The 17,437-nt window shown below is 41.7% G+C and overlaps 2 protein-coding genes across 4 annotated transcripts in view; one reads left to right on the top strand and one right to left on the bottom strand.

The window, feature by feature from the left end:
• The window catches only part of zgc:158785 (uncharacterized protein LOC791214 homolog), a 13,144-nt gene extending 167 nt beyond the window's left edge, over window positions 1-12,977 (top strand). Inside the window, exons 1-5 of one of the 2 annotated variants that reach the window (XM_017718131.2) lie at window positions 1-100; window positions 5,546-5,748; window positions 7,978-8,182; window positions 10,186-10,392; window positions 12,108-12,977. The exon at window positions 1-100 is cut by the window's left edge and continues 165 nt beyond it. In XM_017718131.2, coding sequence (XP_017573620.1) covers window positions 5,585-5,748; window positions 7,978-8,182; window positions 10,186-10,392; window positions 12,108-12,266 — 735 coding nt within the window. In that variant the 5' untranslated portion in view covers window positions 1-100; window positions 5,546-5,584 and the 3' untranslated portion in view covers window positions 12,267-12,977. The remainder of the gene's footprint in view (window positions 101-5,545; window positions 5,749-7,977; window positions 8,183-10,185; window positions 10,393-12,107) is intronic. The other variant, XM_017718132.2, reaches the window with a different exon arrangement.
• lmnl3 (lamin L3) overlaps window positions 12,784-17,437 on the bottom strand; it is a 16,851-nt gene continuing 12,197 nt past the window's right edge. The window contains exons 10-12 of one of the 2 annotated variants that reach the window (XM_017718130.2): window positions 16,235-16,345; window positions 15,573-15,638; window positions 12,784-13,755 (exon numbers count right to left, since the gene is read on the bottom strand). In XM_017718130.2, coding sequence (XP_017573619.1) covers window positions 15,600-15,638; window positions 16,235-16,345 — 150 coding nt within the window. In that variant the 3' untranslated portion in view covers window positions 12,784-13,755; window positions 15,573-15,599. The remainder of the gene's footprint in view (window positions 13,756-15,572; window positions 15,639-16,234; window positions 16,346-17,437) is intronic. The other variant, XM_017718129.2, reaches the window with a different exon arrangement.

The following is a 17,437-nucleotide window of genomic DNA, read 5'->3' as shown; positions in this document are numbered from 1 at the left end:
CAGGATGGATGAATGAAGCTGGGTCTCTCCAGGGCTTTGGGACCTTCTCCTGCATGTTCCTCATTCACGTTGTGCCCAGCTGAAGCTGCATGGCAGGCTGGTAAGAGTTTTTGAATGCTCTTCACTTCCTGCACACACTTAAAAAAGATGGTCCTTCAAGTGTTCTTTGGTTCTATTTAGGACCATGAGCTGTATATGGGTCTATATAGCACCATCAGTATTCTGCTACTGTTACGATGCCAAGCTTATAAAAATAGAAGAACCTATTTTGGTGCTATATAGAACCATTTTCAAAAAAAGGTTCTGTATAGAATCATATACAGCACATTCTCCATCAATCCGAAGAACCATTACACCATGCAAAGAACCGTTTAAGGATGAAGTTTACTGAAGAACCCTTGAAGAACCATCTTTTGTTGAGTTTTACCCCTATATTCCCAAGTTTATTGCATCCTAAGGATTATTATGGACTCTGTTGAAAGGAACGAGTTACTTAAGAGTTATTTGTAAGTTACAGAAGTGAGAAATGGAAGCCTGGACATGTTAAACATGAACTTTTTTGCATTGTTAATTGGCTAAGATGTAAACAAACTAATTCAAAGTGGACTGATGTGAAATGCTCTTCTACAGACAGTCCAAACAGTTCACAGTGGTGGTGATAGGAACCAGACGTCCACCTCTAAAAGCTCCCACACAGAAAGTCATTACATGAATATAAATGTAAATATAAATATAAATATACGTGGATATAAATATGTTGCGTAATACATAGTTTTTACCATCTTTTGGGCTAAAACGCACAAGATACATGCAGCGTGTTGTGAGGCGAAATAGTCACCCCAAAAAGCATTTTTCAGATTTTCCGCTATTTTCCATCATAAACATTCCGAATAAAACTCAGAAGACATGTGTGGGTTCACTGGTGGGTTTGGATAGTAAATGAAATGTGTGACTGTAGTCATGGCGACCCCTGGTTCCTATCACCACCACTGTGAACCATCTCACACCAAACCACTCTGAAACTCTGTGTTTACATCTCAAACGCTCAATTATACAGCAATTTTTAAAAATCAGTGTCATTCCTCTTCCATATATGTAGGACATTATGGGTTTAAAAGAACTAAAAGCCACATGGTTTCTTTTAAATGTAGGTGTTCTGTTCTATAACACTACCCAGCTATCACTGTGTCTTAAGACGTCTTGACAGTGTTTATAAGATGTCTTGAGACATTTTCTTACGTCAAGACATCTCAAGAACGTATGAGTGAAGACACTGTCTTTGTCATGAGGCATGAAAGTTAACGTCTTAAGACACAGAAGGAATTATTTCGTGTGTCTTGAAGACGAGGCATGACTTGAGACATCACTTTGTCTTAAGACATAGAGATGTTATGTCTTAAGACAGTTCAGTTGAGACCAAAGAGAGGTCCGCTACAAAAGGTCCTGTGGTATGAGTGTGGCATTCCTGTTATACTGCCAAACTGAAAATTTGTGCTTATTTATTGTTGCAGGAAAGCTTTAAATTTGCTCTCAAAATGGGAATCACTTCTATATATAAGATCCATAATTACGGTATACAAAGCTATACGATTTCTATAGATTTGTCTAATACTTTTACAAAAGTCTATATTGTTTTATTTATATTTTTCAGTATAATATCACTACAATACTGTTTTATGGGAATCTGTAATATGTATAGCACCCTGTAGCACACTGTAATATTTTGTGAATTTACTGTAATTTCTGGGTACATTCCTGTAGCTCTTTTCCATAAGTGGAACAGCTCAGCTGAACACTGACACATTTATAAAAGTGTTACAGGCAAGTATTTAGAATTACAGTGTGGGATTAATTACTAGATCGTCATAAAAGTGCAGGGAAACATATAATGTGCACTTGGTGTTAGTTCATTTAAATAAAGAAGGGAAAACATTGAACACATTGACATTTTGAAAATTAACCTTTTTTGGTCAAACATACAGAATTACGAAGCCCTGCTAGTGACATCACATATGAATAAAAGAATGCGTGGCCATGCCTTATTAATGAGTGGGAATGAGATCATGCCTTACTAAGTTGTGGCCAGGCATTGGTTTTATTTACGCTCACTGGCCACTTTATTAGGTTAAATTGCTTGTTAACACAAATAGCTAATCAGCCAATCACACGGCTGCAACTCACTGCATTTAGGCATGTAGAGGTGGTCAAGACGACTTGCTGAAGTGCAGACCGAGCATCAGAACGGGGAAGAAAGGGGATTTAAGGGGCTTTGAACGTGGCGTGGTTGTTGGTGCCAGACGGGCTGGTCTGAGTATTTCAGAAACTGCTGATCTACTGGGATTTTCACGCACAACCATCTCTAGGGTTTACAGAGAACGGTCCGAAAAAGAGGAAATATCCAGTGAGCGGTCAGTTGTGTGGACGAAAACGCCTTGTTGATGTGAGAGGTCAGAGGAGAATGGGCAGACTGGTTCCAGATGATAGAAAGGCATCAGGATCTCAAATAACCAACCAGAATCTCTGAGGAACGTTTCCAGCACCTTGTTGAAAGTGTGACACAAAGAATTAAGGCAGTTCTGAAGGCAAAAGGGGGTCCAACCTTTTACTAGCAAGGTGGCCAGTGAGTGTATACAGTATGTAACCAGTGGGGCTTCGTACAGAGTAGAAAACATACTGATCTTTCATTACTCAGCACCCTAAAGAAAAGTCCAGCACAGAACAGCATGCATTCCATCCTGGTCTAAACTGCTTTATGCTAGTTTAAGCTGGTTTATTTTGGTTTAACTGGTCACTCAGCATAGTGCACTGGTTTTTCTAGCAGGGAGGTGCTGTGGGAATGTTTAGGCCTGAAAACATTGGTTACATTGGAGCATAATTGGATGCCAATCATCTTAAATCTATTGCTTTAACTCAGTTACATCCACAACTCAGGCAAGGCATCAGTGTGCTGTTATAACACTTCACTGAAATCTTAAACATTACCATTGAACTTTCTTTGGTTCTACCAAACCAGAGATTTAGTGCGATGTATGAATCATTTACAGCTGCAACCAATAATTACACTGAGTGCATCTCTGAAAATAGCTTTGTCAAAATTGACCATCAGTGATCGAGCTTAAAGGTGCAGAGTGTAACATTCAGGGGGATCTATTAGCAGAAGTGGAGTATAGTAAACAAAACCATGTTTTCATAGTTTATGATCACCTGTAACTATGAATCTTTGTGTTTTTGTTAGCTTGGGACGAGCCCTTCATGTCAAAGTCTTAGTCTGTTCACCGTATAACAGAAAATTCTTAAGTCTGAGATCTGCTTTGTTGTCATGGCAACTTCAGTTAAGACCAAAGTTAGGACAGAAACTATTACAGACCAACAGTTGTTAAGTCTGTAATTATTTCCAGATAAGAAAACGGTTTTACAGAAACATCCTAAGTTTCCAGAATATCCTAAATCAGTTCCTAACTTTAAGATAAACATCAGAGCATCTTTATCTGTTTTAATCTGTTTCTATTGTTTTGTGCTGTGGCAGGCAGCATAGTTCACTAGGTTAGCATAATGACGCTACATTTATCTAACCTATACTGAAAACTGAGCTTTGACTTCTTTTCTATCCGCGTTTAAAAGCCCCAGACACCACAGACATGATCTCCACTGTCCCATTAATTACCTTTGCGCTTTATTGTTGATGAAAAGATATTACAGAGATAGTGGTGAATAATGAGGAGACAGAGCTGAACGCGCATGTGTTTATTAGGAGGAATAACGTAAGCACGCTGGGCTAAAGCGTTTGGGAAATGGAGACTGAAACTGGGGAGCAGCGAAGCTCTGATAAACAGCCTGAAGCACTGACGCGATATTCTTCACTCTAAGTTTATCGCTCTTTAGTTTTCTAAAACATATTTGAAATCATCAATGAAATCTGACAAAAACCTCATAGGTTTGAGTCGCATTTGGCTCAGGAATGCAGAAAATCTGGGCTTTCCCTGTTCATGGAGCAAGCAACAAGCTGATTCGCTCGTTTTCTTGAAGGGTGGAACTCTCTTTGTAATTAGATGCCATGTTGAGCGTTACAAGCTTTTCCATTCAAATTTCAACCAGTGGTCGGTCTCCTCATTTATAACTTCCCTGAACCCGGTTAAAGCTGTGTTGAGTACATTTTTCGATATAAGTGATGCTTGAGTTCTTGTAAAGGAGCTACTGAATCCATTGAACACCTTTTTTTATTGTGTATTTTCCTGTTTCTTTTTGGACTGATCTTTTTTTAGACTTGAAGAGAAGATTTGGTAAGGAAATTCTTCTCAAAGGCCAATATGTATTATATATTTTTAATAACCCTTTATTTAAGCCTAAAGAAATATATATAATAAATTTGCTTATACTTTTAGGTAAATATTATATACACAAAAGGAAATTTGCTAAAAATATACCATCATATGGTATACCAACCCTTATTTATTCAGATCTGCACACTTATATACACACCTTGGTAAATTTTCGACAGTTGAACAATAAGAAATGTCATAAATCCATTGATACTTTGAAGCTTTTCAGTTTTATTTGAATCCCTATATATATATATATATTCTTTTCCTTTTGTTGTCGTTGTTTGCTTTTTGTTTTGTTTTAGTTTATTATTCTTTTGTTGGATATATGAATCGTGAAATTGACCTATTGCCGTTTTGTTTACATTTGTTGAACTGTATTAAGTACGCACAAATAAAAACAAACAAACAAACGAATAAATAAATAAAAAACAAAACATCCTTGAGCGGCTCCTCTATCAGCAGAGGCTGCTATGTGTTGTGCCACCATGTTTCTACAGTAGCCCAGAACAGACAAACTGGGCACTGGCACTGGATGGAGCCTTTTGGGTTGTTACAGTTTGAATTTGGTGGTGCTGCAGCTCCAGTTGGAAGACCAAGAAGAATCAACAGAAAGAAGAAGAATCAGTGGTCGCTGGCTGGCTGACAATTCTGTCTTGTAAGAAGTCTGAGAACCCAATTTTTGAGGATCAGACTTATTATTCAGCACAATTGAATTGAATTTAGAACCATTTGTCTCTGTGAAATTAGACCCATCCATGCAGTGAAACACCCGCATACATGCGCACTAGTGAACACACACACTAGGGGGCAGTGAGCACACTTGCCCGGAGCGGTGGGCAGGCCTATCCACGGTAGCAACTGGGGGTTAGGTGCCTTGATCAAGGGCACTTCAGTCGTGGACTGTCAGCAGAGGGGATCGAACTGGCAACCGTCTGGTTCCCTAACCTCCAGCCCACGACTGCCCCCCACAAGAAAAAGTGAGAGAGGGTGAATCCTCACTATCAAAGAAGAGAAAACATGAAGATGCAAAACAAAACCGAAAACCTGACAGGCACCAAAGGTTCTACTACATGCTTGAAAAGGGAGGGTGAGGAAGGGAGTTTGGTTGGTTGCAATCTGCAACATCACCACTACACACACTGCAACTTTAAATAAATAGCTCAAACCACTTTTAGAGCTGTAATGCTGTCTTCATGTCTGATTCTTCTCTCTCTCTGTCTCAGTGAAGGTGTGAGGTATGAGGGGTGGTGTATGTAGAGGCCATGCAGGGTGAGGAGTGGTCAGCAGCTCCTGATTCTGGTCCTGCAAGACTGGAGAAAGCAGAGACGGAGCAAGAAGCAGAAGAGAGCCGCACAACCCTGGTGCAGGAGGTCAGCCAGTGTCCAGCTGACGTACCCTCCATGGTACCGGCAACCAGCTGCAGCAGGTGGGTCATATCTCAATGTTTGTAAGGTTTCATCACATCTTAAACTCTCTGCCCTGTGACCAGAAGGTTGCTGGTTCGATCCCCAGGGCTGAAAGTCCATGACTGAGGTGTCCTTAAGCAAGACACCTAACCCCCAACTGCTCCCCGGGCGCTGCGGATAGGGCTGCCCACCGCTCCGGGCAAGTGTGCTCACTGCCCCCTAGTGTGTGTGTTCACTAGTGTGTATGTGGTGTTTCACTTCACGAATGGGTTAAATGCGGAGGTGGAATTTCCCCGTTTGTGGGATCAAAAAAGTATCACTTACTTATTTTAACATCTTTAAGATAAGCAGACAGATGCTAATTGTCTGCTAATATTATTAGCTCAGCCCCATCATAATTCATTTCAGCGTGTACCTTTTAGCTGGAAAAACAGTGAGTTAGTTAGTTGATACCAAACTTGATAAACTCGATCTTGTTTATCGAGGCTTCTCTGTAAAGCTTCCTATGTGCTATAACTGCACTTTGTACCATCCTAGGCTTTTGGCATAGCTGCTCTGCACCAATGTATCTGCAATCCTTAAACAGCTCATCCCTGAACTCCTGGTCCCACTTAGAAGGCTACAAAATGTGTGTTTTCCTGACATATTTATTTTACATTTACGGCATTTGGCAGATGCTCTTATCCAGAGCGACTTACAGTTTGATCATTTTACACAGGTGGTGTTAGGAGTGGTGTTGGGAGTCTTGCCCAAGGGCTCTTATTGGTATAGTGTAGGGTGTTTGCCCAGGTGGGGATTGAACCCCAGTCAACAGCGTAGAAGGCAGAGGTGTTACCCACTACACTGTCCAACCACTCATCCATAGCTTTATCTCATCCACAGCCTCTCTCCCTATCCTGGAGAGTCTTTCAAAGCATTTAAAAGCACAGAAGCCCACCGGGATCCCATGTTGTTGCATAAAGAGGAGAAAAAACTCTGTTATGAGGGAAACGAACATCAGCTGTGAACAACGCTAGCCTGTAGATAACTTTAGCTAATGATAAGAGACACTGAGATAAAGAATGGTCCCCTCACAGGGCTGCAGACCGTCGGTATAACTTTACTCTCTGTTTCTGGAGATTTACATTACGTTTGAACGGAGAAACATAAATGTTAAATATCAGACTGAACGTCGTGGGTCGGAAAACTACGCTGCGTTTCGACAGACGTGATTTTGTAAGTTTGGTAGTGCAGTTAGTGCAGAGTTCCAGCTCCAGTCCTGTGGTTTCCCTGATATTATTAGCTGATCAATCCCTTCTTGAGCCGAACGAGGTGTGAACAGCAGAGAGAGACACTAAACTGCACAGTGCAGGAGCTCCAAGCCTGGAGTTTGAGAAGACGGAATTAAAGGTCTGTTGTCTCTCATTATTCTTGACTTCTGTTGCGTCTTGCAGGTGAATCATTTACAAAGCACAGCAAATTGAAGGCACATTTCTCAGCCGCATGTGAAGGAACCTTTGAAATGGGACGGCCTAGTCGCACCACTGGGGCCCTGAACTGGGACACAGCTACATATGTGTTGTTTTTGCAGCATGGTTTCCAAATATGGGTTGTGCGGATAGAGTAATGGTACATTTTTAACAGTGTTCTCTCAACACTTTATGTGAAACTCCTTCATGTGAGAAAAGCAAGGGAAATTTGTTTTTCCGTGACACTGTCCCTTTGTGGCTAGTTCTCATCCTTAGCTCCCTGTCCTTACGATGGCTGCTGCTTTTTGTCCTTATGCCTTTACTTTTGCAAATAGCTTCTTTTGCCTTGTAGCTCGAGTACAAAACTAGAGAAACAAAATTTAGGACACCAGACTGATCTACTGCATTTAGAGAGAAGGGGGCAAAGTGTTGCCGAGCTATCGCTTTAAGAGACAAATGACTCTAAAGCAGCTCACGAAAACAGATTTGCTTGTTTTATAACAAAAGTGATGGTTAATCACATCATCAGTGGTGGATATATCAGTGGCTGGTTAGTGTAGTGGTTCACACCTTTGCCTTCTACGCTGGGTAAGCACCCTATACTATACCAATAAGGGTCCTTGGGCAAGACTCCTAACACCACCTTGGCCTACCGGTGTAAAATGTTCAAATTGTAAGTCACTCTGGATAAGAGTGTCAGCAAAACACCATAAATGTAAATCTGGATACAAGCATGTAGTACTACACAGAAAGAGGCTCTGCTCATCTCTGCACATTAACACTCTCTCCCACTCCCTGCAGTCTGAATGGAGAGGAGCCGTTCTGCCGGATTTGTCATGAAGGCCACAGTGCTGGGGATCTTTTATCTCCGTGTGAGTGTGCAGGGACGCTGGCCATGGTGCACCGCGTGTGTCTGGAACACTGGCTCACTGCCTCCGGCACCAGCCACTGCGAGCTCTGCCACTTTGAGTTTGCACTGAAGCGCCTGCCAAAGCCTCTGACTGAGGTAACCACAGCACATCACGCTTTCTCAGGATGCAGGAACAGCTGATTAGGACACCAAGGTCAGCTCGGGATGACCGCAACATCCGAAAATAACAGACCACTAATATTTATTTTCAGATTTCAATATACACTTAGAGGTAAAAGCGTATTTAAGGTTCACAATTGGATCTTAACACCACTGCTGTTCCTTTGAGGTCACATTTACATTGTTACAATAACATTACAAAATTTAATGTTTAGAATTTTTTTTTTTTTTGCTGGTAACTTTCCAGGAAAAAGATTTGTATTGATTTCGTTCATTGATTTCTGTTCAGCATTCTGAACACATCAACATTTCATCACTATTTACAGCTTCCAAGCTTTTTTTTTAAACCTGTGAGATTCTAGCATCATATTAGAATAACTTTATTCATTTATCTGCGGCAAATTTATATTTTCTTAACGCTTACACTGATTCCAAACTTTCAGCGTCGCGCTGAAGTCATGTCCTCATGTCCCAGGTCGACCCACAGGCAGAGTTCACATTGCAGGCTCTGCTGCAGCTCGGCTGCTTTTAACCACTAAAGCCACTTAGCAGGTAATGAGATTAGATGGCGCGCGTAGTCCAGCGAGGCCCGGCCAGGGCTCTGCGCTTCCATGAGGTCTTTTATCTCGCCTGTGTGGACTGGCACACAGTAAGCTGACGATTACAGCCCGTCTGCTGGGGCCCGTGGGACAGACGAATCAGAAGTCCCTCTTGTGCTCATAAATGCTGAACAGTGTTCCGAGGACTGCGTCTGAGAAAACCTCTGCACAGCTGTGGTCAAATATGTTCACCAACAGCTTCTCAATGCCCTTCAAAATCCAATTAATGAGCTAACATAGGTAATAACAAAGGAATAATGAAGAAAATGAGCCACACATGTAGCCGGATTGCTCCAATAGGAACCAAGTTACTTTAATTACCTCTAAAAAGCTTGAAGCTTGATCTTAACAAAGAGGTTGGGTCTTCAAGTAAAAGCTGTGCTGGTGTCAGAACAGTTCTGTCAATTTGTTGATAATTATTAAGCTTAGAAATATAAATGTATCCAACATTTATGTTCAGGGGAGGCTATCACAGCCCCATCACTGTGATCAAGCTGAAAGGGCAAGTCTATCAAATTTTCAGAATTTCTGCATAAATAAACGGTTCAGATGCAAACAGTCATTCGGAGTGGTTTGGTGCGAAACGCTCTGTTCTAGAGAAACGTACAGAGTCAGAGTTGTTCACAGTGGTGGTGATGGGAACCAGACGTCGACCTCTAAAAGCTCCCTCACAGAAAGTCATTACATGGAATGGTTATGAATGGCTGAAGGTTTTTGGCTTATATGCATTTTGTAACATCTGTTCATGACAGTGAAGTACATGCAGGGCGTAATAAGTCAAATTTATTTATATAGCGTTTTTACAACAGGCATGGTCAGAAAGCAGCTTTACAGAAAAATCCAGGTCTGATCCCCAGGAGTGTGGCCAATGGCAACAGTGGCAAGAAAAGCTCCCTAAAAGCAGGGGGAGGAAACCTTGAGAGGAACCAACACTCAAAAGGGGAAAGGGGAACCACCTCCTTTGGTCCGCGCCAGATAGCAAACAGTAACACGAGCGAAATGAACAGAGGATAAGGTTTTAATGTTAGTATAACATTTTAGAGAATACATGCATCACATCTAGATCACAGAAGCTGGACATCTGAGACGTTTAAAGCACCAACAGCCTAGATTTGTAATTGGAATTACTTGGACTGTGAAAAGCAGAAAAGGCTAAACCAACTTCTAAGAACTTTGAAGATGTGGCTGCAGATTCTTTGAGAAAAGAATGGAATAAACTGTAATAAATGTTTTTGCCTGACGTTGAAAAATGAGTAAGTTCTACTTAAAGGCCTTTTTAACTGAAGAACAAATAAATGAATGTGGGCTCTGACTTTTGCACAGTGCTGTACATGAGTTGGGTTAATACTGTTCTGATCACGTCCGTCTCTGCTGGTTTAGTGGCTGGCCGCTCCATCCATGCAGCACCAGAGGCGGACGCTGTGCGGGGACGCGATCTGCTTCCTGTTCATAACTCCACTGGCCAGTCTGTCCGGCTGGCTGTGCATGAAGGGGGCCATGGACCTGTACTACAGCAACGGCATGGAGGCGTTCGGACTCATAGTGCTCACAGTGGCCCTCTTCACCATCTACTTCTTCTGGACTGTTGTGAGTCCCTTTTGATTAAAAGCCGGGCTTGGAGGAGCTGCATGAGTGTGTGGTTCTCTCTAATCAGCACTACCCATGTTTTTAAACCATGTATGTCAATTTACCTTCAAACTGTTTATGCACGACGGCCTAAAGTCGTTCCAACACGTTAACAGTCTAGACGTTCAGAAATTTCATAATATTAATCCACAAGTATTTTACACTCCCCACTGTAAGTCTTCTCAGGGCATTCCATTCCATTAAAGGGGAATTCCACAGCTTTTTCAAAATGTATACAACCACCAGGCATAACATCATGACCACCTCCTTGTTTCTACACTCACTGTCCACTTTATCAGCTCCACTGACTGTATAGCTGCACTTTGTAGTTCTACAGTTACAGACTGTAGTCCATCTGTTTCTCTGATACCCTGTTCTTCAGTGGTCAGGACCCCCATGGACCCTCACAGAGCAGGTACTATTTGGGTGGTGGATCATTCTCAGCACTGCAGTAACACCAACGTGGTGGTGTGGATCAGAGTCACTGCTGGACTGAGCATAGTCCACCAACCACAAATATCCAGTCAACAGCGTCCTGTGGGCAGCGTCCTGTGACCACTGATGAAGGACTAGAGGATGACCGACACAAACTGTGCAGCAGCAGATGAGCTGTCGTCTCTGACTTTACATCTCCAAGGTGGACTGACAAGGTAGGACTGTCTAAGTGGACAGTGAGTGGACACAGTGTTTAAAAACTTCAGCAGCACTGCTGTGTCTGATCCACTTGTACCAGCACCACACATACTAACACACTACCATCGCGTCAGTGTTACTGCAGTGCTGAGAATGATCCACCACCCAAATAGTACCTGCTCTGTGAGGGTCCATGGGGGTCCTGACCACTGAAGAACAGGGTAACAGAGTATCAGAGAAACAGATGGACTACAGTCTGTAACTGTAGAACTACAGAGTGCAGCTATACAGTAAGTGGAGCTGATAAAGTGGACAATGAGCGTAGAAACAAGGAGGTGGTCATGATGTTACGCCTGGTCAGTGTATTTAATTTGCTCATGCGTAAACCAAGTCATTCAGAGAGGTTTGGTGTGAAGTGGTTCAGATGTCTTCACAGTGTTTGTGACAGGAACTAAGCGTCACCACGACTAGAACACAAATATAGCCATTTTATTTACCATCCAGAGCCACCAGTGAACCTGATGGATGTAATGCTGATAAGGGTGAAATAGAAATAATTCTTTCTGTGGGGACTATTTTGCCTTACAAACATCCTGAATGTACCACTACACCTTGAATGAATTAAGAAAAAAAAAAACACTTTAGGCCAAAAACCTCAAAACCATCGTACAACATCTCAGACATCAGGCAGCGAATTCATAACATTTCATGTAATACCTTCATGTGAGGGAACTTTTAGAGGTGGACATCTGGTTCCCATCACCACCACTGTGAACGATTGTGACCAAGTTTCTGTAGAATGGAGCGTTTCACACCAAACCACTCTGAAGGACTGTTTACTGTGTGTGTGTGTGTGTGTGTGTGTGTGTGTGTGTGTGTGTGTGTGTGTGTGTGTGTGTGTGTGTGTGTGTGTGTGTGTGTGTGTGAATGAATAACGCAGTGCTGGCTGCAACATTCCTTATGACCTCAGTGTGAGTGGGTGGGGCTAAGCTGCTGTACGCTGAATAGATGAATATATCTAAATGTTTGATTCACCATCACAGGTGTCTCTGCGTTACCATGTCCACCTGTTCAGGACCTGGAGTGAGTCCAACCCCAGAGTGAGGCTGCAGATTCCCCCACCTAAACAGACCCCCCATCGCCAACAACACCCAGCACTGCACTTCCTGTGCAAGGACAAAGGCAAGGAGACGGTAGTGTAGCTGGAGTGAACGGATGCCTGCAAGGATACAGACTGCCTAACAGGGACAAAACACTAGCACAGAGTTTATACTGCAGTTGTGATTATGCCTTGCAGTATCTTTAAAACATCAGTGAATCAGTAACATCATGGATGAAGCTGACGAGCAAAACTTTCATTGGTTTACCCAAATATATTGACAGACACCCACAAACTCATCTTAAAATACACGAAATCGTGCAGCCTTAAAAGGACACGACTGGATAAAGGAACCTGCAACTCATCCTGATCTGGTGTTCCACAATAAACCAGAATGAAACAGGATATTCGTTAAGGAGCCTGTCAATGGACAACTGGAGCACTAAGCAGACGGAGCATGGCTTGTGTTGCATGAAGAATATATTATTGTGTATAAACACTGAACTTATTATTTCTACGACCGTACTGAAACTGTACTATTTATACCCGTTTTTAAAATCAGCTCAGTTCAGAAATACCTGGAAAAAATGCCTGCAGATAATCAGCACCCAAACACCCACTTTTTACCCACTGTAATCTTTATTGAATTTATAATTATATAAAAAGTATATACACTTGGCGGAACAAATGCAATAAATAGGCTTTGAAATTCAGGATCAACTCTGAGGTCACCAGAAGGCTAGATAATCAGATAAGCAGTCACGTTCTGCTCTGAAGGTTTACAAGGGAATATGTTGAACCAAAAAAAAAAAAAGGAAAAATAAAAGCTTATGACAATGTGTATAGGCTTTGTGTGTCATTGCACTGATTAAATTAAAAGAACATATGAAACAATCTTGTGAACACTGACCGTTCATAACGGAGCCTATGGAGGGATGCCAAAAATGGACAAATGGTTTAAATGGTTTTAAGACCTGTAAGTGCTACATTTTGAACAATTCTTCCTACAAAAGGCACCGTTAGAGTCTGGGAATGAAGTAGAACAATCCTTTCTCTACCTTACTGGTCATCAGCAGCGCATCACCATCACAACCTTGTTTACACACAGGTAATGTTTTAGCTTTAGGAATTAGGAGTGCAAATCTAGGAACATTCAGGCAAGTTGGGTACAATAAAGTCCAGAGGCAAGTCAAATTTCAGATCATCTCAATTTACAGACAAGTCCTGCACATGGCTGAGGGACCTTTGCAGAGAACTTGTAAGTTTTAAGGCACCAGAAAACTTCCACAGGTTCTGCATTTCTCTGATGCTTCAGAAAAATATTCCAAGTTATCTTTAGGGTCTAAATGGCTCTTCTATGCAGTGTTGCCCATCATCTCAATGACTGATTAAAAGTAACTGATTCTAGATCTGAACCCTTTCACCTCTAAGCCCAAGAGGAAGAAAGTCATTTTAAGAAGCAACAATTTTAGGGCTGTTCGGTCATGTCGCTGTAAAAAATAGCAATGGAGTAATAATTCCACAGCATAGTCCATACAGATGGACCGTTGCTACATGACTGCACAGCTGGCCTCTTGAGTCCCCATCTGGCTCTGTAAAAACAGGAATTTTTTTTTTTTATTTGTACATACATAACATGCATACAGAGAATCAGTCTTAAATGACACTGTTTAAACATTATGACGAATGGACCAACAATAATAAAGATTACTTTGAATAAAATCTATATAAACGATATTCTACAAAAAAAGTGCTCATACGCTGACAATATGCGGTCTATTATAATTTCAAAATCATAGAAGGAAAAAAATTAATCTTAATTTAATTTGGATTTTTATTATTCCTGTTGGTCCATTCTTGACTATATTAAAGTAATTAGAAACTTTTCTGCACTGTAAGTTCGCAAGCGGAAAATGCAGAGCAGCTAGGAAAGCAAGTCAAAAAATCTAAAGTGTGTGAGATGTTGTCGAGCAATACTACACACACACACACACACACACACACACACACACACACACACACACACACAATTGGCAATAATACACCACTTTTTCTTTTCCAATACTGAAACCTTGGCAGATACCGATCCGACAGTCATGCTTAATTCTGCAAAGTGAAAAGATTCATTCATTCATTCATTCATTCATCCGCTATGCCGCTTATCCTAATGGGTTGCAGGGGGTGCTGGAGCCTCTCTCAGTCATTGACCGGGAGGCAGGGAACACACTGAACAGGCAGTGCAGACAAAAAGACACTCACACAAACACACACGGCCAATTTAGTGTCTCCAATTCGCCTGACTGCATGTCTGGACTGTGAGAGGAAACCCACGTAGACACGGAGAACAACTCCACACAGAAAGGACCCCGGCCAGGGAATCAAACCCAGGCACTTCTTGCTTGCAAGGCGACAGAGCCAGGGTCACCAACATGCTTTTACTGCCTTGTTGTGGCACCTCAGCAAAATTGGATTAGTAGGTAAAAATAAAAGAATCCTCCTGTACAGTAAAATAAAGCTCTGCTGATCGGTCAACAAAACGCTGCAGCTAATGTAGACCTGCTTATTCACAAACCCTTGACCCTGAAGGTTTGCACGCAGACTGCTGATCACCACAGTAACGCAGCCAAGAATCTTGCCTAGCTTGTAGCTACGGAAAAGGCAGAGGAAAAAGGGAAAGACGAACTAATAATTTGGAGGACAGACTTAATTACATTCATAAAAATCACTCCAGCTGGTTTCCCAATTCGTTTAATCTGCAACAAAAAAAACACTAAAGTCAGAAACTGAAGTCAGTTTCTCGTTCGAATTGTCCAGTTCTACCTTAAAACGGTGCAGCAGTTACCTTCAGGCACCATTTAAGATGGAACAGGAAAATTTGAACGAGAAGCTGGAGAATGAGGAGCAACTTCAGCCTCGCAAAAAGGCAAATTTTGACACGTTTTACAAGAAAATGTCCTACTTTTTTAGGAAAAGTTTCCTGCTGGAGATGCGAGAAAAGCAGCTATAGCTGAGCTAAATCTTAAAGCAAAGCAAGTCTGTTCTCATTTATATTTTTTAGTCTATATTAGTACATCAGCACATTCTGAGACATGTTTACAGCCAAGACTAAAGCGGACATAAAATGAAGCTCTCAAGGTGGTTTGATTTTTGTTGAAAGGACAAAATCGCCCTTATTTACACTTGCACTTACAGACCCCTGCCATAGTCTAATCAGCCATTCGAAAGTGATTCTGGTTATCTACAACGTACAGCCTAAAGAATGAGGTAGCTAGAAATAGCGGCTGTTCTACACTCACCCCACACACATGCGGTTGGTTTACATTTTATTCATCTAGTGCAAAGAGCAAAGCGAAGCATCCATGCAGAGCACTAATGCAGGCAGCATCTAAAGCTGTGATGACCTTCTCACCTACTGCTCCTGCTGCACAGCGACAGGTCAGGACAGAGAGCAGCATTTCTTTTTCCTTCGTTTGGGCTTTTCATAACAAAAGAAATGAAGAAATTAGCTGCATCTTGCTAATGTGGATAATTATTAGTGAAGAAAATATGCACTGCAAAAGCCTCTCAACTGAATGTCACTTCTGAGAACATACAGTGGTGCTTGAACCCTTTAGAATTCTCTATATTTCTGCACAAATATGACCTAAAACATCACCAGATATTCACACAAGTCCTAAAAGTAGATAAAGAGAACCCATTTGTTTAAATGACACAAAAATATTAGACTTGGTCATTTGTTTATTGAGGAAAATGATCCAATATTACATATTTGTGAGTGGCAAAATTAGGTGAACCTTTGCTTTCAGTGTCTGGTGCGAACCCCCTGTGCAGCAATAACTGCAACTGAACATTTCCGGTAAATGTTGATCAGACCTGCACACCGGCTTGGAGGAATTTTAGCCCATTCCTCCGTAAAGAACAGCTTCAACTCTGGGATGTTGGAGGGTTTCCTCACATTAAATGCTCGCTTCAGGTCCTTCCACCACATTCCGATGGGATTAAGGTCAGGACTTTGACTTGGCCATTCAGTTATAGACTCGAAATGAACTAGAACGTGTGTGCGTAGGTTACCTGTCGACGAGGGTGAATCTCTGAGCCCACGCCGCTCTCTTCATCAAATTCCACATCCGAGTCTCCCTCAGCTCGGCCCTGAACACACACCACGTACCGCTCGGCCATCTCCTGAAGCCACACAATCATTTATAGCACGGTCAGAAATTAAACATCTGGCTTTCAGTGCCAACAGTACTGCATAGGTGTATTCTTTAACATGTATATAAACAAATATACCAAATAAAGGACCATTACCATTTGCTAATTAAAAAAAAAAAAAAAAAAAGTCTTAAGCTGGTCCCACACTAAAGTTTTTTTGCCCAAGTTTTTTTTAAATTGTGCCCAATTTGCGACACATTTTCTCAACCTGAAGCGATTTTTCCAGGTCAGAAGCTCAGAAGATCTGGAATTGTGAGAGGAGCAACGAGTGAACCTTTAGCCCTCTGATCAAACTGAAGTGGTCGATTTTATCTTCGATATTATCAAACATGTTTGATATTTACAACTGATTCACAAGTCCTGCAGCGTGAGGAAGTCAGATTTACTGCACCAATGATTCAAACAGCCAATCAGAGACCTAGAAGAGCAGAGATACAGTCGAAGAGACGAGCATGAACAGTGGAGCAGAGACAGAGGAGCTGTGTGTAACGCAGATAAGAGCGGTTATTGTTTATGTGCGGATCCAGAGGTCAAGTCACTCTCTTTACAATTTCAGCTCAGCTGCCAGTTTGTAGTGAAACTCTTCTCCAGGTCTCACTGCAATGTCAGCGTTTCTTAATCCCATATTAATCCCCAGTTTACACTTTTGCTATGCATGGAATCACCAACAGGTCCAGTTTAGGTTTGTCTGAAACTCATTGTGTGTCTCTTTGCCTTGTCCTCTAGTGACAGAGCCCACATGACCCCAAAAGTCACTAGTCAAGTTTGTGATGCCCTCATTTTGAGAAATCTTAAGATTTTGAAAGTGGTGTAGGCCCAGCCTTAAAGGTTTCCTCTACAAAGACTTTGGCCTCTTGATTAAAAGGTAACTCCACAATTTTTTCAAAGTTGGTGGATGGATTAAATGTGTATAAATGCCTCTTTAATATACAGTGCTTCCCTACTCTGGTCCTGTTTGGATCAGAGTGGTTAGAGCAGGAAAACACGCAGGGCATCGGTACTCTTTACTCAAAAATGATGGTTTAGTATAAAAACAATTATTCTATACAGAACCATGAACAC

This window comes from Pygocentrus nattereri, chromosome 15, assembly GCF_015220715.1.
Source record: "Pygocentrus nattereri isolate fPygNat1 chromosome 15, fPygNat1.pri, whole genome shotgun sequence".
Taxonomy (NCBI): domain Eukaryota; kingdom Metazoa; phylum Chordata; class Actinopteri; order Characiformes; family Serrasalmidae; genus Pygocentrus; species Pygocentrus nattereri.
This window is presented reverse-complemented; position numbering and strand designations above follow the sequence as displayed.